Source organism: Epinephelus lanceolatus, chromosome 9 (assembly GCF_041903045.1).
Source record: "Epinephelus lanceolatus isolate andai-2023 chromosome 9, ASM4190304v1, whole genome shotgun sequence".
In the NCBI taxonomy this organism is placed as follows: domain Eukaryota; kingdom Metazoa; phylum Chordata; class Actinopteri; order Perciformes; family Serranidae; genus Epinephelus; species Epinephelus lanceolatus.
In genome coordinates, this window is record NC_135742.1 from 15,668,796 (window position 1) to 15,694,332 (window position 25,537).

Here is a 25,537-nt window from a genome sequence, read left to right on the forward strand (position 1 = left end):
CATATAAAACCTAATCCAAATGAGTCTGGTCCAATAGCATACCCATCACTCCCTGCTGCCAAACACTGTCAAGAGGCTTCAGTGATGAGACACCACAACGGACACGCAGTCAGGCTGAAGAAGACTGAAAACTTAAGGCTTAAATCCTGACTGACCATAAAAAAGACTCATCATCATCGTGTTTGTACAAGATAATGTCTGTGGAGTATCCATGACGACGTGTCCTATTTTTCATGCATGCCAGTGTGTAAAGGATTGAGGTTGAGGTATCATGGCATAACTTAAACCTTAAAACAAGTGTTTGAGCTTCTTTTCAAGTTTCTTACTTATTATCCTAAATATCCTAAATATTTTAACATGACAACATCTAACCACTCTCCAGTATAGTGATACTCTCCAAAGTGGTGACTGTCTTGTCGGTATGAGAAAGCTTTTCTGAAAGGGGAACTCCACCACAAATTTTACATGTTAAGAGTTGCATTGTGGTTTAATGTAGGCACCAGGTTTACACAAGGAAGAAAATGGGTAGAACAAAAAATACAATAACTGTAGTTTATTTTCAAACTGTCTATTTGTGATAAGAATGCAATTCTGTGGAGAACTCTATGTGATTTATGGAGCTTTTAAAGAATAATGGTAAACGCTAAAATGTAATGTAACAGAGTATCCCACGTAGGGAACGTAGTATAGTTTTACAGTCAGCAAACTGACAGTTATACAACAATCTATCTAAAGTTTGCAAACATTAGGCAAAGTATTGGTGGTACCAGACCAAAGATGCTCTATAACAAAAGATAACACATTGCTGTGCCAATGATACGGAAAGAATACAACACTAAATACTGCATAAATTTAACGTTTGCTCCTCATTCTTATGTTTGTCTGCTACCTTCATATCTGATCTCAACACAGTACAAGATCATATCAGTTGTTGACAAATCCTCAAGAGTGAGATGCTGAGACAAATACAGGTATGTGGATTGTAAAATATGGGTCCAATATTTACTTTGTTGACTATGAGGCGAAAGAATCGGTCATAATCTGAGCTCACGTTCACTTCTCTTGCAATGAATGAACTCAAGATTGCTGCTAGTCTCCTTAAGGAGTGGGGCAGTGGCTAAACACACATGACACAGATACAGGAAATTGTGCCGCTTTGTTTTTAAACCATCTCTGTGTCTATAGTAGCAAAGCCCCCTTGGTGTATTAACTTAGGCAAAGGTGCATTATACTGTTTAAGAATTCAACTTTTCGTCACAAAAAGAGAAAATTTGTTAAGTTTTTTTCTTTCCCACTTTAAATATTTTCTACAACAGGAAAAAGGAATAATTAAATTGAATATTCTATGTAACACCATAACAGCAATCTACTCTACAACAGCTTCTCAAAAATCGATGTGAAAGAGGAATTACTAGTGGTACTTTCCACCCCTGCTCTGACCGATGCAGACTCACAGTGATCTAGAACTTGCATCATCTCTGTCCTATAGTGCTGAAAACTGGGCTTAAAATGGTGTAATGTGTTCCCGGCTTAAAGCAGCCAGACGGCCTGTGATGCAGCAGTGAAGAGCAGTGACCTTTACTGACGACTTCTCTGCATGTTGCAGCCGTCCAGCTGACACGTTCACACCATTAACCCCGACTGCTTCAACTTAATTTGTTGCCTGCCCACCAGCGGGTGAGGCGAGAGAGGGTAAGAGGGAGAGATAAGAGGAGATAGGAGAGGTAACGGCGGGTAAGACAGAAGCAGAAGGGGTACAAAAACAACATAAATGGACCCTGAGGCCCCTGACCTCCTCCCTCCTCTGTTTTCTCTCCTTGGAGATGCAAAGGCCTGCATGCACTTGGTTCTTTAACATGCTAATCTGACAGCATGTAATTGCTCAGGCAACAATAAAATTGCCTCACTGAAGGACACTTCAGCCATCGTAGCCCAGCTTTAGTATCCGCCTATTCAATGACAACGGACACTTGTGAGACCATGGCTGTAACCTTGACTGGTATGAGCATGTATTATCCCTGAACCTTTAGCAGAAGGATCCAGTCAGCTAAATGTTACGGGAAAGCAATTTTTTCAAAGGTTGGAAGTTATGCAAAACAAAAATACAACACAATTAGAACACAACTTCTGATACTTCCAGGATAAATCAACAGCAATGAACTGATCCTACTAACAAGTATCATCTATGTAGTTTAAACCTAACACATTCTATTCCTCTGTGTGGTCGAGCTCCATGGTCGTCCAAAAACTATTAAAAAACACAACTCGCCATTAGCATGACACCTAGGTGTGATCCCTGCCAAGATGCAGACCACCGTTTGTAACCAACAAACTACAAAACTAGATGTTTACTGGAGACCTGTCTCTGTGTGTCCCGCAGCTTTTTAGTGCCCAAACGTGGGTGTTTTGTAGCAACCCGTGGCTGTTTTTCCAGTGGAGATAGTGCAATGAAAAGCAGCTAATTTTACTACGAAAACACCCCCAAAACTAGGTATTTAAGGCCAGAACATCTTTTCCTAACCATAACCAATTTGTTTTTGTGCCTAAACATAACCACATATTAACCACAGCATTGTTGAGACACAAAGTTTCAACATATCCACTACATAAAAACATACAAATGTGATGAATTGTTTGCAGAGATGTACAATGCCACCCATTGCAATCCCACATACACTGTTGCCAGAAATATCTGCTAGTACACCAAATGTATATCAATCCACAGCTAAAAATTGTCCACAACAAATGCACCATTTACTCCTGTTTGAGAAACGTTTGCTTAAAACTACAGTGCCCAGCTGTTTCGGGGGAAAAAACTGTATACTTGAAAAACAATGGTCCATTTACTCATTTTAGGGATTCTGAGAATCTTTCAGACTTCTGATCTACGTTGTCTAAAAAGTTGAGCTCGACAGTTCAGTTTTAACCATGGAAACCAACTCGATTTGCGGTTAACTAAAAGTCAAGATTGAGAAGTGTTGAGCTCAGCGTGGATGGGAAGTCTCAGAGGTGCTCAAAATCATGAAATGTTTGAACATCTACAATTTCATGACAACTGAGCAAACTCAATATGCTGATGAAGAACATGTGATGAGGTTATCTTGTTTGCTGTGCTTAAGATGCTTCATCTCTCATCCAAGAGGCTTCTTCAGTTCTCTTCTTGGATGAGAGGCGAAATGCCTTCAAGTAACGCAAGCAAGTACAGTTGCCTATGATATAGCACTTAAGATTACCATGACCCGGATGACTGAGAATCTTTGCCAACATGTGATGAGGTCAAAAGCTCCAGAACAAGTTAAAAGGTGGACACTGAGTTGTCTCTTGGGTCAAGAATAAACTGTCAAGCTCAAGAAAAATATGGAGTAACTTGCTTTACAGGAAGTTAATGAAAAACTTCAGTGTTTTCTGGTCAAAAACGAACTTTGCACATGATCGATTAAAATAGAATTCAGATTATTTTTGCAGTTTACAATCACCCAGAGAATGGTTATGAAATAATCTTAATTCTCTTCATTAGTTTCATTGTATTACTGCTCAGACCGCTGATCCTTATTTCCAAAGAACCTAATCCCAAACCTATCAAGGCCAACAAAAATACTTGAAAAGATTTCTTCAAAGAATCTCTCTATGTGGGTCAGCCTCCAGTTACTTTCTAAAAGCTTCTTGAAATGCACAGCCGAACATGACATGAACATGAGCACTGCAGTGTGACGTATAAAACCCACTGAAGAGAAGGAGGTGAGCTGCTTCAGGTACAAGATAAGACACAAAGCGCCACTCACGCTCTGCTGGATCATTGCATACATGTTTGCAGCATGACAAAATGGAAGTATGTGCACGTGAACACTGTAGGGAACACACTGCGGGGCACAAACGTCTCAAACACCTGAACAAGAACCAGACTGACGACTGTCACCGAGGGGAAACACTCCAAAAAAAACTTGTAGAGGCAGAAACTCACACAAGATGACAAAAGCTGCTTTATCCTACATCAATGAACTCTTGCTTTAGTGCATTCTTATGTATTTCTTGCATTTCCAGTGTGTGCTCTTCATGTAAAAAGTATCTTAGGCATGCAGAAACCTGTCAGTGGGCCAGTTATCATTATTTATTGTTAGTTTTTATGCTATTTCATCCTGTTTAATATATATGTTTTTTGCATTGTTTTATATTAATTAGTGTTTTTATTTTAAAGCACTTCGTTGAAAGGTGCTATATAAATAGAATTATTATTATCACAAACATTTTTTACCCACAGAACTTAAGTGTAAATTATGGTGAAGACTCGCTGTCTTGGGTTTGAATATTTCACTCTGTAAACATCACATAGCTTCAATGATCAGGGTGTCTACAGGCAAAATCAGGCTAAATTTAAGACTTTTAAGACCACCTTAAATCAAATTTAAGAACAAACTTGTGATGGAAATGCACACCAAAAGAGAAAATATACTCTTTCCACATAAACACACTGATGTCAGTCCAAGATAAAATAAAAATAAAAAAAAGCAGACTGGCTACAAAGGCAAAAATAGGGGAATTGTGCGCATACAGGCCACGGAATTTTGTTTCTTTTCAAAATGATTTTTCCTGTAGTGTCACTGTCAAAAATGTTCGCAGTGACCTAACTAAAAAACACCAAGACCCAAGAATGTTCGCAGTGACCTAACTAAAAAACACCAAGACCCATCCAATTTGAAATCCAATATCTGGGGCGGATGTTGGGAGGTAGAGCAGGTTGTCAGCTAAGCGAAAGATCAGCAGTTCAATACCTGGCACCCTCCAGTGAGCATGTTCAAGTATCCTTGTCCTGTGAATGTTTATCCAAGTGGCAGGTGCCATCTTGTATTGTAGTTTTGGCCACCAGTGTATGATTGTGTGTGTGTGTGAATGGGTTGCTGTGGCATGTAGTGTGAAAGCGCTTTTAGAGGTGGGAAGACTAGAAAGGTGCTATACAAATGCAAGTCCATATACCAGTTTAAGGTAATTGAATACTTTTTAAGGCCTTTTATTAGTGTGTATTTAAGACATTTTAAGACTTTTTAAGGACCCTCGGTCTCCCTGATGATACAGAAAATGTGATGCTGTCAGGCGGTGCAGAATAAGATAATTTTTCCTTAAAGCTACTTACAGGAAAAAAAAGGAAACTAATTCATTAAATAGTCATTGAAGAAGAAGTTCAAAACTTATTGGATCAGCATCTCTCTCCTTCTCTTACAATTTTTCTTTTCTGCTGAAAAGCCGTAGCCACAGGGGGTTCAAATCCCAGTTTCAATACCCCACCCAACCCCCCCGAGATACACCCATTCCTGCTCTGCAGCTGGTCCACACTGGGAGCCAGTGAGGGTCCCATCTGTGGCAGCGAGAGGGAGTTTGTTTATAGACAGAGAGGGAGCGAGGGAGAGGAGGGTGGAGTGTGTCTGAAAGTGAAGTGACACATGTGAACGGATGCAAATGCATCTGACTCAACATCTGCTCGGTGCTCGAGGGAGGAGTCATCGTACGTAATGTGACAGTCGTAACATCTCAGTTGGGGAGACAACAAGGTGTGATGTTTCCTCACAGTTACCTTTACCACTTTCCATTAATGCACGCTTTATAAAGAGTTTGTAATCTGCAACTCGTTACTTGAGGATAATCTCTCTGGCTGTTGAGTCATTAATAGTCAAGTAACAGATAAAGTCATTAAGGAAGGGTGTCTCACTTTCGAATTAGCCGTCACCACTGCGGTTAAAGATGTTAATAAGTCAGTGATAATAACCGGTTTCTCACTATTTGAGGCAACAGCAACAGTTAGTACTGCATCTGTAATAAAACATATTAACCTCCTGAGACCTGAACTTTTGTTTGGTATGCATTTTTAGTTTCTCCTAGCTATTTGGGATCAGTAGGACCTGATAACAACCTAAACATTGTCAATGATAATAAAGTCCCAATGTCCTCAGACGAGTACTTCCTAATTAACAGTGTCTTATCTTGTTACTGTTGCTAAAACTGGTCAAATCATATTAAGATACAAACATCATTAATCATAAATAAACAAGTTTCAGCTATAAAATGTTTTGTAAAATTAGGATTTGGACCTTGTCCACTTTTGTGTCGGGATTGGCTGCAGACTGACTTGGCAGAAATGGCTGACATCATGTTTTTACATGGATTAGTGTATTGTGCTCTTACTACCACTAGATAGCACAAAAAGTGTCCATGATGAAGGACAGCAGGGTCAAGTAAATCCAAAATGTGATGTCCTCATATGAAGACACAGGGTCTCAGGAGGTTAATAATACATTTATTTTTTATAACAACCCATACAGTCTTTTTTATTTTATATCTTTAATATCTTGTTCATAAAAGGATTTTGGTGTAGAGGCTCTGCACACTTCTCCAGAAGGTCAGAGGTTAACTGACGCGTCTATCTGATGAACAACAGAGCTACAAAGACAGAGAAAGTATCTCACTGTGTGAGGATAAATATCACCCAGAAATTTTCCACAACCTGGCAACCTTAACATTTTTGTTATTAGAGTGGAAACAGCAAACTTATCAGTGTTTCCAAGTGGTATTATTGTTGGCGCCACTGTCACAAAGACAACCAGATCTCTTTCCGTTTTCCTCAGAGCCTAGAAACTATCAACAGCACAGGACACACTACATTGTTTTCCACGATTTCTTCAGTTGTTTCACTGCCCACCATTTCTGCTACTGGGGATAGTTATGGAAAGAAGATTGATACTCTTCGGTAACTGGAGATAGCTACCGATAGCTGCTGGGAGAAACAATAGCGCTATTCTCTTCCTGTTTTGGTTGCGAAATGGTTGATGCACCTTGTTTGTGTTGTACATTGAGCTTTCATTTTCCCAGGAGATCATACCTGGTGGCAGACAGACTTGCGTGGTGAAAGCAAGGCTTAAAGGATGCCAGTCTTAACGCAGATAGTGTCATTATTCTAAAGCCATTACATTGTACAATAAATATTTACTTCATAATGATAAGTAAAAAAAACTTGTCTATTCCCACTTAAATGACCTAAAACCGATAAGAAAGTGGTATCCTTAAATCTCACACTGTTACATCAGCAACTTTGGACTTTCAAAGGCAGTCCCGGGTTTGTTTGTTTTTGAGTGAATTTTGTTCATATAGGTGAAAATCACGAATGATTTCAGAAAAGCAAAAGTTAAAAATGACACATTCATTCAGCATCCAGAACTATGAAGAACTAGCGTCACCTTACTGAACACCAACTGGAAAAAATAATACCAAAGATAATTTTGTTTGCATACAAAAACTACACTGTGGTCAACATAAAGCACATTGCAGTATGCAAAATGTTCAGGTTGATAATTATAAATGGCAAAGCAACATCATCCAACAAATGTTTTAACAAATCAGTACAAATAAAAAAAAAATCAGGATTTTTATAAATTTAATTTATTATTATTCTGTTGTTAAAATGACATTACATTTGGTGAGGAGTGTATTATTTGGGAGTTGACTTGTGACTTGCAAAACAATGAACCCACCTCTGCTATGTAAACATATCTCATAGTTGTCACTTTTGGCTACAGTGTCCGTTATTCAGTAAAAGTTACATTGACTCACTATAACTAAATAAAGCACAAAATATAAAATATTAAGTAAACACTAAGTGTATTGGTGGCTGTGTTAAAATCTGTTCTGCTGGGGCTCAAGTCACAGGAGAAATTTCTGGCTCTACTGTAATCGAATTCTTTCTTAAATGACTGTAGTTGCCCTGGAAATATCTGAACGTGACATCACAACATTAACCATTGACCATATTATTCTGAATGTGGCTCATACTTCTTTTGATCTGTGTGTGCTTCACTGTATCAAGGTGACACATCTCCTCTAGCTGTTAATAATAAAGCTGTGATTGTGATTTCAGTTTCTGATCTGTGATGAAAAAATGCTCAGCGAATACCCACCCACACAGAGTAATCACAGCACGGGATTGTGGGTAGGTCAGATGGTATCGTCCGCTCACTTCGTATCAGAGAAGTGATGCAAAAAGATTAAAAAAAGACTGTTGCCTGGCAACGTAATATCACAGCAAAGGAAGTGGCGGGAGCGCTCGGAGCGTTGTAAGGGAGTAAGGCGTGGAAAGAGGAAGAGGAGAAGGGAGGGGACTGTTCTGAGAATATTGATTTAGGATTGATTATTAGTTATGAGTCTTCCAGCAGTTATAATCTCAGTCAGTCACACTGAGCACTACTAGTTTTTTTTTAGTCCTCCTCCACAGCCTGGATGATCCACAATATGAGATATTTTTCTCAAAGTGCCCAACAGGGTCAGATGCGGTAGAGTATGTGGGAGTGAAGAGCGGCTGAAAGCCAAGAAGCAAAACTCACATGGTGTAAAAACTGTAGTAAGCTAAGTACTGAGCAGGAGTGAATCACTGCTTGTTCAGCAGTGGATGAATATTTATAACAGTTTGATTGTAATTTTAGGTTATTTTCACTGCTTCAGCCCAAACTGTAAACACCTCATCTGTAAGCGCATCATCACCCTGCAACAATCATACTAATCCAGGTTTCCAGCAATCCACTCATAAGCGTGTGTGTGTGTGTGTGTGTGTGTGTGTGTGTGTGTGTGTGTGTGTGCTGCAGCGGTGATACCATGTGATCACAATCATTTCAACTACTGGATTTGGTCCAACTGTGAATTTTTGGGAGAGGGCAAATCTGTCTACAACCTGACCAGCTTACAGTATATCTGCCAGTAGTAAGAAGGACAAATGGCAAAGAGAAGACTAAATACTGAACAAACATAAAGATGGGAACCATTTCTATGACAAAGAAAATGCTTAATACAACAGAGTGAGGAGATAATTGTTCAAGAAGTAGCAGCCAAACTGTTAGAAGTTTCTCCGCAAAACATAGCACTACATTTCAGTCATTCAACAGATGCTTTTGTGTAAAATAACTTCTGTGTTTGTCTATAATACCAGTACTGGAAAGTAGTGGAAATCCTTTTTGACCTATATTCAATTGAATACAGTACAAAGACAAGTTTTCTTTAGAATTTCTTTTGCCTTTTTGCCTTTATTTGTTAGGACAGCTTCAGAGAGAAAGGGGGAGAGAGGGGATGACATGCAGCAAAGGACCCGCGGCTGCTGTGGCAAGGACATATCCTTAGTACATGGGTTGCCTGCTCTACCAGGTGAGCTACTGGGCGCTTTCAGAATGATATCTAATGTTCAAACTGAGAAACTTAACTGTTTTTTGTAAATATACACTCACTGTAAATCAGATGTCTGAGACCCTTTCCAAAAAAAGTTGGAACAGGAGCATGTTTACCACTATGTTTATCACCTTTTATTTAACAACACTCAGTAAGTATTTCAGCCCTGAGGACTCTAATTGTTGAAGTTTTGAAAGTAAAATTCTTTGTCATTCTTGCCTGAAGTATGACTTAAGTTGCTCAACAGTATGATCAAATTTTGTCCACGTTTGTGTCGGGATTGGCTGCAGACTGACTTGGCAGAAATGGCTGCCATCTTAATTTTACATGGAGCAGTGTATTGTGCTCTAACACTAGATGAGGACAACAGGTTTAAGTTAAGTAGAATGAAGTATAAGGTCAAGTAAACCCAAGGAGGAGGACGCAGAGTTTCAGGAGGATATAAACAAGAGTTAACTTAACATCACCTCTCAGTTTAATGCAACATTATAGCCTTCAGTAATGCAGGATTTATTGCAGGGTTGTTGTATTAGACTGTGTTACTTCTAGTTAGGTGTATCTAATAAACTAGCTGTTGTAGAATAAATGGTTGTGCAGTATAGACATAAAACATGCCATGGGTGTTATGTTGTTGAGTATTTACAATGCCTATTGAGGCATTTTCAGCTTTAAGGTTACTGGTATGACTAAATTCTAAATTATTCTCCTCTTTTTCATCTCTTATTTCTCAGATATCTAGACTTTTGGTGTCTCACACTCACATGAATCATGCTGTTGATGGACACTATTTTAAATCCATTCACATTCAGGTTTGCTGAATCATCCTGCACACTCAGCACGTGCAAATACTCCTCTGCTGTCATCAGACACTATATGCCAAGAGGAAGACAAGGAGGGGGAGGAGGAGAAAGGCCCAGGGTCAGCAGAGATGCGACCTCCCCTGCAGGCTCATGTGGCAGCTGTGTTTCTGAGCTGAACAATGGTCGGGAAGGGTTCACCGAAGGCAGCCAGCAGCAGCCACTGTAATCGCAAGTCGTGCTGATGTGACGTTGACAATTAGGTCAGCCCATCGGTGGACTTAATGCACGGTAATAACTAATAAATCTGGTGAGGAGAGGGGAGGATGGAGAGGATGGATGCTGCCTTTTGGGTACCATGTTGGCAGCTCGCCTCTTGTGACGCCGGCCTGCTCCACATATGCTTCTAAAAATGAAACCTAACCCCCCCCCCCCCCCATCGCCTGTCAGTCTGCTGATCACAGCCCAGCCTGTGATGGCATGGCTGCCCTAAGAGCATCTTACGTTTGTAGAACTGAAACGAGCACATCGGGAAAAAAGCCAAAATGTGCGATCTGAAACGTAAATATTGCTGATGATGATGATGATGCAATGGACACCGTCCAATGCGAGGCTATAATCTGAAAACGCATCTACTGAAAATGCATTCTCAACATCACTAAAAAAACCCGAAAATAAATAGATAAAAATGATGTCTCTTACCTCTATGCTATCCTCTGATGGCCGTAACAGGATGGATGAGGAGGAAGCGCAGGTGCAGGGATGCAGAGCGACGCCCAGGGAAACAGAAACATGAAGCAGTTATTGATTCTCAATACAACACTTGGCTGTGATTGAAAAACTGAAACCGAGCTCACCTGTTTTCACCGGGATCCGGCTTTTGTACCTGATGTTGCTCGTCATGTTGACCGCTCTCCTCCCTCGATTTTCACCGAAGCGACGGCTCACAGAAAGCGGCCCCTCGCCTCGCCTCCAAACCCCGGACAGACAGCAGGAGGGCGGGCAGAGCTGACAGATGAAAGCCCCTCCTCCTCCACACACACTCAGCCAGTCACACTACAGAGTTTCATACAAGCAGGGGGTCCTACAGGGATGCCACGAGGGGGTTAGGGTCCAAACACTAAAATCAGTTTATTTGACACAGTATCAAGTAAGAAATAGCAGCCAAAAAAGCTGGCAGTGCTTATTTGTTTCAAAGATAAATCATTGAAAATAAGTCTCAATAATAACATTAATATCAATTATTTTGCCAACAATCATAGGTCAACACCTGCTATAAAAAAAGAATCTGACACAAACAGTTACTTACCTTTCTCCAGCTTCAAAGTTACCTTTGCCAGTTGTTTCTATTTTACTTTATAACACCCTAAAGACTTTTGCCATAGCTCACAGTATTTAAGGGTTTTTATTGTGGCCTGCTGATGAGATAGGGCCACAACTCCTCAACGAGACTGAAAAACATCTTTGACATCTCCTCACTTGAAGCTGCTAAGACAAAGCCTGGAGTCAAGTTAAGGCTTGTACAAGGTTCCTTGAACTAATTCACTGAATTTTAAGTTCAAACTCAGTCTTAAGTGTTTCCCCGATGTGAACAACCAAGTTATAAATACTTATTCAACCAAATTTTCTGAATGTTAAGTATATAAAAAAAATACATCAGCGAGGATCATATCAAAGGGAAACTTCAGATTTTTCAACCAGGACCCAAATCCCTGGCAGAAGTCGCTGAGGTACTCAAAAAGCTCCACAGCCACAAGGCGCAGGCTGTGGGTGAGATTCACCTTGAAATGCTGAAGGCTCTGGACATGGTTGGGCTGTCTTGGCTGACATGCCTTTTCGGTGTCCGGAGGGTGTGCTCCAACTATCGGGGTATCAGACTGCTCAGCCTCCCAGGAAAAGTTTACTCCAGGGTGCTTATGAAAGGAGGCTCCAACTGATTGTCGAAACTCGGATTTAGGAGGAGCAATACAGATTCCGTCTTGGCCATGGAAGAGTGCTCTTTACCCTTGCAAGGCTGCTGGAGGGGTTGTGGGAGTTAGCCCATTCAGTCTACATGTATTTTGTGGACTTGGAGAAGGCTTATGACTTGTGTCTCTTGGGGAGTCCTGTGGGGGGTACTGCGGGATTATGGGGTACCGGGGTGCAACCGCTACTAGACATAAAGTCAAACACGTTCTCAGTGGGTGTTGGCCTCCGCCAGGGTTGTCCCTTGTCACCGATACTCTTTGTGATTTTCTTTGACAGTATCTCGAGGCGTAGCTGGGGGGAGGAAAGGGTCCAGTTTGGGGACCTAAGAATTGTGTCTCTGCTTTTCGCAGATGATGTGGTTCTGTTGGCTTCATCACACTGTGACCTCCAGCATGCACTGGGGTAGTTTGCAGCCGAGTGTGAAGCAATCGGGATGAGAGTCAGCATCTCCAAATCAGAGGCCATGGTTCTCTGCTGGAAGAGGGACGTCTGGGGTGCTTTGCTTGGCCTGCTACCCCCACGGCCCGAATAAGCGGATAAAAATGTAAGGATGGATCGACCCTATTTTCCTACATTTTTGTGTGGAAGTGATAAATGGAGACTACTAATTCTGAAACTGGTCCAGTATTGAGAGAGACCGCTGCAACCTTAGGGGCAGACCTGCTGCAATGTATTCTCTACAGGCCACTCACTTTGCATCGTCAACTTAGGTCCATTGAAAGTGCTTGTTTTTTTTTCCACTGACAGGCTCAGACTGTTATTCTACGTGTCTAAAATCATTACAGAAAGGACCCTACAAAGAAATTAATGTTTTTCTTGGCCTTTCCTTGTACTGGTCTGTTTCTTGTGTGTAACCAAGTCTTGCTCAAGGCTAAGTCTCATTCTGAAATCTTGTGGACTTTTCCAGTATTGAAATCAGCTGAATATTCAGCCATGACATTGAAAATCTTTCACATAACATTAAGCTACGCTTTTTGTATTCTAACAGAAATAACTCTTCCCAGCTCTCCTCTTTCCAACTGTCACTAACCTTTCCACCATTGTCTTTCCAGCAACAAGTCACCTCTCTTGAGATTTAAGAGTGAGACTTCTCCTTGAGTGAGACTTCATCACACTAACAAAAAGATCAGTGAAAGGTAAAGTAAAACATCTAATTTCTCTATAGGGTCTTTTCCATAATGCTGTCAGATACTTACAATAGCAATCTGAGCCTGTTAATGGCAAAACAAGCACTTTTTGTTGACAAATATTGACGGTACAATTGCTCGTAGGTATTACATTACAACCTGTTTTACTGCGCCGCTGCTGCGCTCTGTCCACATGCTGGACCAATTCCAAAAACTGTTGTCTCCTTTAAAACATGGAAACAGGATCCAGTTTAAACAATACTGAAGGTTCCCTTTAAAGTCAGAGGAGACATACATTGTTTTCTTTCTGACTGAATCTCCAGTGTTGACTAATAACAACTAAACATGTTAGTCATTCAAAAGTGAGCCCAGAATTCACAAGTTTTTTTTCCTCTAAACAAATTTTATTCCAGATAGAAAAAAGTTCATGTCTAAAAACAAGTCTTAACCGACATTAGTGAGTTCAACAGAGAGATCTGTATACAAGAGCAAAAGACAGAAAAAACAGAATAATGCCAGTAGCACATCAGTGACAGTTAGATGGCACTGCTAAACAGAAGGCTGGAGGGTGTTTACACATATAACAGTTAAATATTAAAGAATCGGATTTTTAAATGGGAAAGTCCAAAATACAGTATAGTAAAAGACTGCACATGTAACACACAAACAGACCATTTCACATATTAAATGACATCACTGACACATATTAAGTTACTTTATAGTGTAATTTTGTTTCAGTATGTAGTTGTAGTTTGACACTGACAATAAAGATCATGCAGCTCTTGATGATAAATGCAAAGGTATTACGAACATGGCACTTTATTCAGCTGTAACATAATCCTAAAGTAGTATTAGTTTGATTACTTGCATATAGTAGCTTTCACCCTATGAGCCAAATAAACACCTAAAATTATGTTCGTAGTGTTGGAAGTAAGGTTTGTAGCCTAACACAATCAAGGACAAATATGTTGACTGGAAAACCAGATACAAGAGCATTCATTATTCTCAGCATGGACAGTTTACCTCATTTAAAACCACACTTAACCTTTCAGTGTAGTAATATGTAGTTTTGCATCATCAGACTGAAGGCACTGAACCATCCAGAGGTAAACATGATGGGCTACTGAAATATTCATAAGCTAAAAGAAAACATGAGAAGCAAACTGTTTTTTTTTTTTTTTTTTAAACTTTTAAGTTAGCAGAATAAATGGAGGATGGTGTCATCTGAAGCTCGGACTTGAGCAAAATGCATAACTCATACATATAATTTTGTAAACATCATAGTGTGATGGCAAACCTCTTCGTACCATTGTCACTTGCAGCTCCGTGGAGTCATAATTAAGATCAAAGTCTAAATAACAGATAGATTTATGATAATGATCCAGTATTATATGTTTATTGTGTTCACGTTTTTAAAAATTTTGCCCAGTCGAATTAAGCAAACTCTAACACACGTAATAAGACAATATGTGGATTTAAGTGAAGTCTTGACAATAAGTTCAAGAAGCTCCTGAACAGCTGATGGATGGATATTTGAAGGGAAGAAGAAGTGATGGTGTGCAGATAAAGATGATGAGATCCTGGATACCTGGACTCCTGGTGGATCTGTGGCATGGCAGAGAGCAGGGATGGATTCAAAGGAGGACCAGGTGTATGTGTACCTGCGTGTGTGCCTGCGTGTGTGTGTGTGTGTGTGTGTGTGTGTGTCTATGTGTGTTGCGGAGGTTGAGATCACCATGTCTCCCTTCTGCTCATGCTCGTTCACTCGTCTGCTTTCATCTTCATCTGTGCCTGCATCTGAGCAATCATCTGCTGCATACGTCTCAGCTGCAGACAGAGAGGAAAAGAGTTTTTAACCATTTTCACATAAATAAGTGTCAGTTTTGTTTTTCACTTAGATTGCTCTCTCTCAAAAATATTCAACGGATTACAGTCTAAATGTTTCCCTCTTTTATTTCTCAATATAGTGCTGCCAATGTCAGTAGCTGATCAGAAATATACTTGAACCGGTTTTAGGCAACATAATCCAGAAACAATTCAGTAAACATTCAGTAGTGGGTAGATGTTTCCAGGGAAAAATCCTCTGCAGGCAAGTTAAGTGTTTCATGTTTCTACAGAAGGTGACCTAGGTAACCAGATCTGCTGATATTTAAGGTGTTTAAAGAAGTATTTCCCTGCTGGAAAGATGGTCTTTTCATAAAACTGGGCTGTGTGTGCAGCAGAAAGATGCAAATTCTTTCGAAATTGTGCTTCATGACAAAAGAATGAGAAATGAGAAAACAGAGGAAAAAGGGCGGTGGCATTTGCGTTGCTCAAGAGGTAGAAAACCTACAACTACCAGAATGCATTGTGCTGTACCGGACCAATAAATGCTCCCACTGCTGAGTGGCATACACTGCTCCATTTACCTCAGAAGTCAGAGGTTGGAGCTGGGAATGACGTCACACCCAAGGTGATCGCTTTCCAGTACAAGTGAGAAAAACCAAGATGCTATTACCAATACCAGTCGATACCAAAGCATCAAGCTGTATTTTGTGCATACAAACACTGTAGCAACAGTGATAAAAGTTGGACAGGACTGTGTGTATGAATGTTTTAGTAAGACACAATTAAGACAGAAGCCATATTGGATTTTAAGGCCAGGGTTGGCGACTTTCTGAGTTAGAAATCTGACTTAAGGGGGGCATTCCAGTTGAGATTTCTGACTGGGAACTAGGATATCATGATTTCCTAGTACAAATAGAACTCACCTCCAATGCAGATTGGACATTTTTCTGCAGGTAACAATATGGCGTCTGGCTGGTAAAAAGTAATCTCGAATCACAGCTAATATATGTTTCTAAAAACATTTCAAATGAGAAATAGGCAACTCTGGATCGGCATCTTGGTTCATATTTCAATTAATGCTTAATTTTACACTTTGATCTCAGTTTTTTAGCCTCTGTTTTTACAATACAGGAAACAGTATAGTGCCGACTTCCTATTCACTCTTGTATTCCAGCCAAACACTGCAATAAAATGTTTCTGAAACTGGCAACAGAATTTTGGTTCATATTTGTTCTGCAGTCCTAAATTTTGACTGTTCGATCTCAGTTTGGTCTGTGTTATAGAGAGTGAGTGAGAGAAGCGGCTTACTCTTGGGATCAGCTTCCATACTCTTTGTGTTTGTGGTGGCAGGCATAAATAATGGCATAGTTAGAGCAACAGCCCTAGAGCCAACGAAAAGCCTCCGGATGACGTGCATCATGTCATGATACGCTGTATTTTGTGCACACTAACACTGTAGCAACATGTCCACAGATACTGCATCATCCATTTGATTTAAGCTGAGAGATGAGCAGGGAGATGAGTGCGAGCAAGATGGAGGGAAGTTCACCACAGTTCATTTACACATACTACCCACACTGTTATGATACATAGCTGGTTGAAAATCTGCAGTGTCCCTCTTAGAGTTACATCAAAAAAAAGAGACAGAAGTATATCTGCTGATTCAGTCTTTCGGTTTTAGTCTATAACCAGTGCAAGGTGATGATATTTTAATACCAAATGTGTTAACACCTCAAGTGAAACCAAAAGCTTAAAACAGCAGACACATATCAGTCTTTTCTTAACAGTAACTCTGGTCTTATCATCTGCCTAATTAGCATAACCTCACTGTTCTGTAAAAACCATGTCTCAAAAACATCAACGTTTCATGAGCTAAGAAAAACAGCCTAATTTTTAGCTTCGCACAATGCATTTTTTCAGATAATCTGTTTTTTTAAATGGTTTATTTAACTTAATAAATAGAATTTTTTCAAGGAACATTCAATATTTAACAGAAAAATTATAAAAGAAGTTACAGTCTATAGCGAGAGAAACAGGCCATTTAAGAGCAATCAAGAAACAAGTTATTGCTGTTTCACTTTCTAGATTAAATTAAGACAAATTGAAGAGCAGACAGGATTCCTGGTTTCAACTTGATGCCTTCACTGCTGCTAAAATGTATCAACAACAAGGTTTAGTTCTTAAACAGTTAAGGTGAATTTGAATTTACATGTCATGGTTAAACCAATATGATGCTCGTGTTATTAAAGGGTTCAGTGTGCTGTAATGTTGTATAACATGTCGTCCGACCACGTCTAAAGGCAAACCACAATGAACAAGCTAAGAAAGGAAGTTGCAATTAGAGACACAAACTTACACTTAAAATCGTATTGATCTTGAGATTTTGTTTACCATTATAAATAACCTGCTACATTACCATAAATTAACTAAACAGAGGCTACAGGTTGTCATCATTTATTTAAAGTGTAAATCAATACGTTTTAATGCGTAGCATAATCTATATTTACATCAGCACATTGTAATAGCAAATGAATAATCTATTTAAAAATGAATGAAGCATAAACTCACTGTCAAACAATAAATGAATAATGGTTGAAATGTAATAAATGTTGATGTGAAGGTAACAATGGGCCCCTAAACAAATTAATGGTCTATTAAATTAGATAATGAGGACATAAAACATACAGTTAGAACGAGCATGGATTAGTGTTGAACATTTAATCATCCTCTAGGTTTCTTTAGTATCTATCGCCATCTTGTGGATCAGCATAGAACTTCAAATTATTCATCTTCAGAGATGTTTTTTTTTTTTTTTGATGAAACTACAGTACATAGATATATACTATATACAGTACAGGCCAAAAGTTTGGACACACCTTCTCATTCAATGCGTTTTCTTTATTTTCATGACTATTTACATTGTAGATTCTCACTGAAGGCATCAAAACTATGAATGAACACATGTGGAGTTATGTACTTAACAAAAAAGGTGAAATAACTGAAAACATGTTTTATATTCTAGTTTCTTCAAAATAGCCACCCTTTGCTCTGATTACTACTTTGCACACTCTTGGCATTCTCTCGATGAGCTTCAAGAGGTAGTCACCTGAAATGGTTTCCACTTCACAGGTGTGCCTTATCAGGGTTAATTAGTGGAATTTCTTGCTTTATCAATGGGGTTGGGACCATCAGTTGTGTTGTGCAGAAGTCAGGTTAATACACAGCCGACAGCCCTATTGGACAACTGTTAAAATTCATATTATGGCAAGAACCAATCAGCTAACTAAAGAAAAATGAGTGGCCATCATTACTTTAAGAAATGAAGGTCAGTCAGTCCGGAAAATTGCAAAAACTTTAAATGTGTCCCCAAGTGGAGTCGCAAAAACCATCAAGCGCTACAACGAAACTGGCACACATGAGGACCGACCCAGGAAAGGAAGACCAAGAGTCACCTCTGCTTCTGAGGATAAGTTCATCCGAGTCACCAGCCTCAGAAATGGCAAGTTAACAGCAGCTCAGATCAGAGACCAGATGAATGCCACACAGAGTTCTAGCAGCAGACCCATCTCTAGAACAACTGTTAAGAGGAGACTGCGCCAATCAGGCCTTCATGGTCAAATAGCTGCTAGGAAACCACTGCTAAGGAGAGGCAACAAGCAGAAGAGATTTGGATGGATTCCACATGCCTGGTTCCCACTGTGAAGCATGGAGGAGGAGGTGTGATGGTGTGGGGGTGTTTTGCTGGTGACACTGTTGGGGATTTATTCAAAATTGAAGGCACACTGAACCAGCATGGCTACCACAGCATCCTGCAGCGACATGCCATCCCATCCGGTTTGCGTTTAGTTGGACGATCATTTATTTTTCAACAGGACAATGACCCCAAACACACCTCCAGGCTGTGTAAGGGCTATTTGACCAAGAAGGAGAGTGATGGAGTGCTGCGGCAGATGACCTGGCCTCCACAGTCACCGGACCTGAACCCAATCCAGATGGTTTGGGGTGAGCTGGACCGCAGAGTGAAGGCAAAGGGGCCAACAAGTGCTAAACACCTCTGGGAACTCCTTCAAGACTGTTGGAAAACCATTTCAGGTGACTACCTCTTGAAGCTCAGCGAGAGAATGCCAAGAGTGTGCAAAGCAGTAATCAGAGCAAAGGGTGGCTATTTTGAAGAAACTAGAATATAAAACACGTTTTCAGTTATTTCACCTTTTTTTGTTAAGTACATAACTCCACGTGTTCATTCATAGTTTTGATGCCTTCAATGAGAATCTACAATGTAAATAGTCATGAAAATAAAGAAAACGCATTGAATGAGAAGGTGTGTCCAAACTTTTGGCCTGTACTGTATATATATATATGTACATACGTAGCGCGAGAGGGAGTGGTGTGCACATGGCTGCTCTTGAAGACTGAAAGGCTGAAGTATCAGCATACATTTTGCAGCTGTTTTGACAGCCAAAATTTTAGATTAAAGATAGATTGCTTAACAATAAACGTTAGAGCATATTCCCAGTGACTTACCTTGACGACAACTTCAATTGTTTATCAATTTCATATATTATTTCGTATTAAATGGAGGTTTAATATGAATAAAATAGGGTAAGATGACCTAGATCAGTGTGTAGGATTTAGGGTCATCCAATGGTGAGGTTGCAGTAACCTACAGTGGCCTTTGGGTGCATTTTAGCCACCAAATTCAAGCTGCCTCTTCAGTGTAAAAAGTAAGAGGCCCTCTCTAAAGCCAGTGTTTGTTTGGTTTGTCCATTCTGGGCTACTATAGAAACATGGTGGTGCAACAGAACCCATTTCCTCTGTATATGTAAACAGCTAATTCTAAGCTACTGAAAACATGATTCTTAGTTTCACGTAATTATATATAATGAAAACATAATAATTATTGTTATTATTATATTCCATTTCTGCCCCCTGAATCATGCACACTGCTCTTGTAAGGCTCCTTTAGTTTCTTAACAATTTTCTAAAACATTGCCTGGAAAGAAATGTAATTTGGCGCTTATTTTAAGGAAAATATACATTGTTCTGAGACAGCACACATAGTAAATGCCACTTCAATTAACTGAATTTTTAGGAAAAAGCCAGGACATTAAGCAGTTGTTGATGGTGTGTTTTCTTTAAACTAAACTACTGCAAAAATTAAGAGATCAATTTAATTTTTTTTAATTGTAAACTTTAATTTTGTATGTTTGCCTGTACTTTAAATCTACACAGAGAGACAAATTTGAGAGCTGACCCATTGTGCAAAGACACTACCAATTAATATGGGGGTAATTTGTATGAAACTACATTTTATTTTACGTTACAACTAAAAACTCACCTATCTAAATAAGTTTTTCCTGGAATTTTATAATGTGTTTATTATGATTGTACTTTCTTATTTGTATACATATGTTTTTCATTACATTTCTTTTAGGTTGCATTATTATCATTATTATTATTATTATTATTGTTCTTTCCATAAACTTTTCTAAGAAATAAGAGTAACTTATCATTGCCTTCCCTGAAATTATGAGGCAACAAGGGATCTGTAAAATTAACCTTTACATGTGTAGTTCATCCGTAAGTACAATAGTACTTTCCCTCCCACCCAAAATCCTAAAAACATGTAAACAAATGAAGCCCATGTCTCTGCAGCTTTGTGTTTCGGGCTTCTCACATTACTGAGGTCATTCCCACCATAAAACTGGGCCAGGACATCCAGGCAGGAAGTGATGGCATATCCTGCCTGGGCACATTGTTTACAAACAGCTCTGATTGGACCCCACCCGCTCACTACGGTACGTTACAGCAGCAACACAAACAGGCCAATCAAGAGCAATCAGGAAACAGGTTATTACCTGGTGACTCTCAGGCTCCATGGCCCAAAATGTAAACAATACATATGGGAGATAGTGGTGTCATAAGAAATAAAGATTTTTTTATCTTTCTAACATGTCGTCACACTGAAGAATTGACAGCTAGTAAAACCAAGGCCATAATGTTAATGTTATAATGCATTATGTACAACAAAGATGACGAGGCAGTTTTCCAACACCGTCGGGGTGACTCTGCATTTACACGTCACCACATACTGTGCTCAGGATACTGTTCAAATAAACAGAACATCATGTGTTTTTAAAGGATAAGTCTGTCTTAATACAACACTCACGTGCCCATATGTACACTGAAACATAGATATCGGGATTTAAAAGATCTTGATGGTAGTTTTACATATTTAGGCCAAATAACCTCTCTGTGTTTACACCTTCTATAATGCCAGTAATTTTCTAAAAGCATGCAGCCATATTTCACCTTTTGAAATATTTAGACAAACTGTTTAATTTTTAAAGATGAAAGGTTCAAGTAATATACCCACCTAAAATTCAGTTAGTTGCCAAAACACATGCCTGCAGTCATATCTTACAGTGATTATGATTTTGCTCATAAAAACATTAATTCTTTGGACTAATTTCCATGGCAGAGATCTACTTTACTCCTGTGTAGTTCTGTTACTTTAACAAAAACCAGTGCAGACGTGTGCATATGTGATACATCAAGTACAGTATGTTGAGCAAAATTCAAAGTCCCCATGAAATGAACAATACATTTTGCCAGTTATAATACAGTAACACTCTGTTAATGATTGTGTTAGTGTTAATGTGTTAGTGATTATTCATCTCTTGTTATATGGCAAATATATGTAAAAGAAATCTGTATCAGAGCATTTTTTCATCGAAGTCCCTGTTTTCTCTCTTCCTGTAAAACAGTTTCAAATGTCTGATGGCTTTCCCTATATTTAGGAGTGTTTTCAAAATGTATCAAATGAGACTTCGGGCGACTTGCTGGCCACGATGGTCATATAAGAGCGCACTTCACTGTTTGTGGGTTGTAGCAGCTAACAGAGCAATATGGAGAGAAATAAGAAGCGATAACAGTGGGCAAAGTCTTTGTCTTCATTCAAAACAATGTGGTGGTCTCATTCATTTAACTCTCTCTTGTGCCTCTTACTCCTCCTAATCTAACAGAGAGATGCGTTGGGAGCCAACAGTCCGGCACTTGCCACTTTAGCACTGTATTGCACTAAAATCTAGGCCCACCCACTTTTTAACAGTCCAACCATATGCAAAGGATTCAATTCAAATCCCTCCTATAACTGAACACCGCTTACATATTCTGTTTCACTGAGAAATATGTCACAGTGCAGAAGCTAAAGACGCTCTAACTTCAGTTTCACAGGGACTATAACTCTCTTTAAGTTGATTTTTACTGTGTACTGAAATGAACTGAAACCACTGGGCCCCTGGAAGCATAAGGAAGCATCAAGAAGTAAACAAGTCACAGCCAGGACGAGGAGAGGAGAGGAAGAATAATTACATGATTGATTACTTGAATGATTACAACTCTTTAAACACGCCTATGATATGTTAATGTTGACTCTAACTCTTTATCTGTTTTAGCAGTCCATAAACCTGTATTTACAGATATCCACCTGTCATTTAAACAACCAGACACATTTTAGCACAAAATGAGATGGGAAGCTGTGTGTGTGTTCTTACCTCTGCCTCTTTCTGTAGCAGGATCTGATCTTTATCCAGCACATCCTCGTCCACAGCCCTGCAGAGAAACAGAACACATTAGTTTATAAATCTTGCTTGAAACAGAGCAGCTCATCTGCTATTTGTGTGATATAAATTGTTTTCTTACCTGCCCGCTCTCTTCAGCCTCTCTGAGCGGAAGTTCTCATAATGCAGATCCTGAGTTACTTCCTGCAGGTCCTGCATGTGTGTCCTGCAACAACAAACATACAATGCTTTCTTTGCACACAGGGAGGCAGTAGAGCTTTGCTGTAAACTTTTTCTCTAGTGACTTTAACAGCCAGCTCAAAGAGGAAGGTTTTTAAGACTTCCCTTCAGAAAATCCTATTACTTAAGCAGTTTTTTTTGCCAGGGAAACTCACACAAGCATTGTTCGTAGTTTGAGGAAGTCATTGTGCTCAGGGTTCTCCACTTCAACAACTCCCCAGGGGTAGAGACGACCACGGATCTTCTTCCCCTTTACCTCAATCAGCTGATTGGAGCCAATCACAGCAAAGGGAATGCTTGCCTGAGATAGGAAGATAAAGGTCAGAGGATCCCAAGAGAGAAACAAAGTCAGAATAAGCGATATGGAAAATAAAGGTATCAGAGAGGAGAGGATGAAGTAAAAGGAAGCTAGGATGAATAGGAGGAGAAAGGTATTTATCACTAAACCAGCAGAGGGAAGTGTCTGACGTAGTTCTGTATTGACTGACGTCAACTGTGTATCCCTTTCTCACCTTCAGGACTCTGGTCTGCTCCTTGAACTCCTCGTCCTCGTCGGAATCGGCGTCAGGTAGCTGGTAAATTCTGATCCCATGCTCAGCGATCTCATCCAGGATCTGGGAAAAAGAGAAACACAGGGTGAGCCAGCAGTGTCTTGACCTCATCATGACCCCCTGACATGCCCCACTGTGCAAGGAAAAGTCAACTGTTGAACCCTGTGAGGGTGTCACTGCAGAGATCTCCAGAGGATCAGCTCGACTTTCTATTATAAATCTGTACTCAACTGTCCAGAAACCAATGATCTAGAAAGCCACCTCATTCGAAAACAGGAAAGAGTCACGTGAAGTGCACTATAAGGGTGACAGTTTCTGACTGTGGAACAGATTAACCAACATATCCAAAGACAGACTTCCCAAAAAATACAATACAATTCAAAAATTACAAACTTAAAATGATCAGCAGAAGAACATAGAACATAGTCTGATTAAGCGTATTTATCATCCGAAGCACTAATGTACATTTGTCACCTTTAACCTGATCTGACCAGAGCACAAAGGTCAGTGTGTGCCCAGCTGAGATGTGACTGAGATGTAGTATCTAACCCCTGACAGTGGAAACCAGACGCTTCCACTTAATTCCAGAAGGAAAATAAAATGTCACCTGTGTGATCTGAGAGAGATCGAAAATGAAACACACTTTTTGTTCTATCAATCTTAAAGGTTTTTCTAGTGGTGCGGCAGTCATTGATAAGCTGGGTTTGCTACTAGGTAGATGGTTAGGTTACAGAGGAGGAAGTAGGAACACTCTCCTTTGTATTCCAATGGCTTTTTGACTGACAGATTGGTATACTGTAAACAGACAGAATAAGAGGTGGGTACAGCCAGTATACCTGAGAATCCCCTCCACTACACCACTGGGCTTTTCCTTAATGTCCTGGTTTGTTTTCTATGTCTGATGAACGTAGACTTCCCATTTATTGACAAAGTGTTTCACCAAGCTCAGTATCAACAGCGCAGGACTGTGCTTTATTTTTGATGAGTTAAAGGTATAGTCTTTTTGTTTTATGGCAGTAATGTCTAAGGAGCAGGACTGTGTTCATATCTGCTTTGTCATTATTGGACTTTGTTTGACATGCATGAAGGTGTATTATCTTTGCCATTTACCTAGCATTATATTATTGCTCTTGTTTTTGTTGCCTTTGTAGTGTCTTGTAAGCCCACTTGGGTGACTTTGAAAAATAAATTACCTAACATAGGTAAACACCCTTAGTGTTACTGCCACTAAGGACCATTTTCCCTCGAAATACCTTTTAATACAAATGTCTCCATTTGTAAAACTTATTTATTTTTTAAACTTTGTTTATTGGGTTTTTCAAAAGACCATAGTTAAACAAAGGTGCACATTGTACAAATGTACATGTAGTCGGTCAATTATAGTCATACAATAGCATTTTCTAAAGGAAGGTGAAGAGTCAACAACATAACTGGAAATACCCCAACAAGGAAAAAATACAAAACAAAACAAAAAACAAAAACATCAGTCAGTTAAAAAAAAAAAAAAAAAAAAAAAAAGTACAGGTTAAGACTGGCAGTACCAAACACACCTGACACTGGCTACACAACCCTTGCAGTCAAATATGTAGGTTGCTATGGGGGAACTTAATCCTTTTAACTTACTGAAAAGAAAAGAAACAAAAAAGAAAGAAAAAAAGTATCATTAAATTTATTAGATAAACCAGTAGCCAAGTGCCCAATCTTTTCCAGTCTGATAAAATATAGGATGTCCCTCATACGGAGAGTATGAGAGTTGATTTCCAGGTGATCAATACTAGCTGTCTGGCCAATAGGGTTGTAAAGGCTATAATATCCTTTTGGGGATTGTGTGGAGAAGATGATGAGGGAGAAATACCAAATAAAGCACAAAGAGCATTAGGTTCAATTTGCTCCACCGTAACTTCCGACAGGGTAGCAAAACAATCTGCCCAATATTTGCAAAGCGAAGGACAGAGCCAAAAAGAGTTAACAAGATTTGCAGGGGGACTGCTGACATTTATCACATGCTGGGGCAACATTCTCATACTTGTTTTGCTAACTGAGCCTTAGTGTGGTAAGTACAGAGTATAAGCTTACATCGAATAAGGCCATGTTTCGCGCAAATTGAGGATTTATGTATACATTGTTTTTATACCATTAAATATTGTCTTCATGCTTTATTTTGTGTGTAGTATATGCTGATAATGTATATATAGGGGTGAGAACCAGAGGGGCATAAGTGACATTTGACCAACTTTACAGGACAACCAAAACAAGAAAATGACTGTACT

The 25,537-nt window shown here is 39.5% G+C and overlaps 2 protein-coding genes across 3 annotated transcripts in view; both read right to left on the bottom strand.

Moving 5' to 3' along the window:
* The window catches only part of septin5a (septin 5a), a 29,600-nt gene extending 18,604 nt beyond the window's left edge, over positions 1 to 10,996 (bottom strand). Inside the window, exons 1-2 of the mRNA XM_033620062.2 lie at positions 10,850 to 10,996; positions 10,695 to 10,708 (exon numbers count right to left, since the gene is read on the bottom strand). Coding sequence (XP_033475953.1) covers positions 10,695 to 10,708; positions 10,850 to 10,895 — 60 coding nt within the window. The 5' untranslated portion in view covers positions 10,896 to 10,996. The remainder of the gene's footprint in view (positions 1 to 10,694; positions 10,709 to 10,849) is intronic.
* A 2,473-nt stretch (positions 10,997 to 13,469) lies between these two features.
* LOC117252865 (septin-2A) overlaps positions 13,470 to 25,537 on the bottom strand; it is a 37,406-nt gene continuing 25,338 nt past the window's right edge. The window contains exons 8-13 of one of the 2 annotated variants that reach the window (XM_078170608.1): positions 23,229 to 23,330; positions 22,872 to 23,017; positions 22,619 to 22,702; positions 22,471 to 22,528; positions 14,823 to 14,914; positions 14,457 to 14,692 (exon numbers count right to left, since the gene is read on the bottom strand). In XM_078170608.1, the coding sequence (XP_078026734.1) occupies positions 14,849 to 14,914; positions 22,471 to 22,528; positions 22,619 to 22,702; positions 22,872 to 23,017; positions 23,229 to 23,330 (456 nt within the window). In that variant the 3' untranslated portion in view covers positions 14,457 to 14,692; positions 14,823 to 14,848. Of the gene's footprint in view, positions 14,915 to 22,470; positions 22,529 to 22,618; positions 22,703 to 22,871; positions 23,018 to 23,228; positions 23,331 to 25,537 lie in introns of both variants that reach the window. The other variant, XM_033620095.1, reaches the window with a different exon arrangement.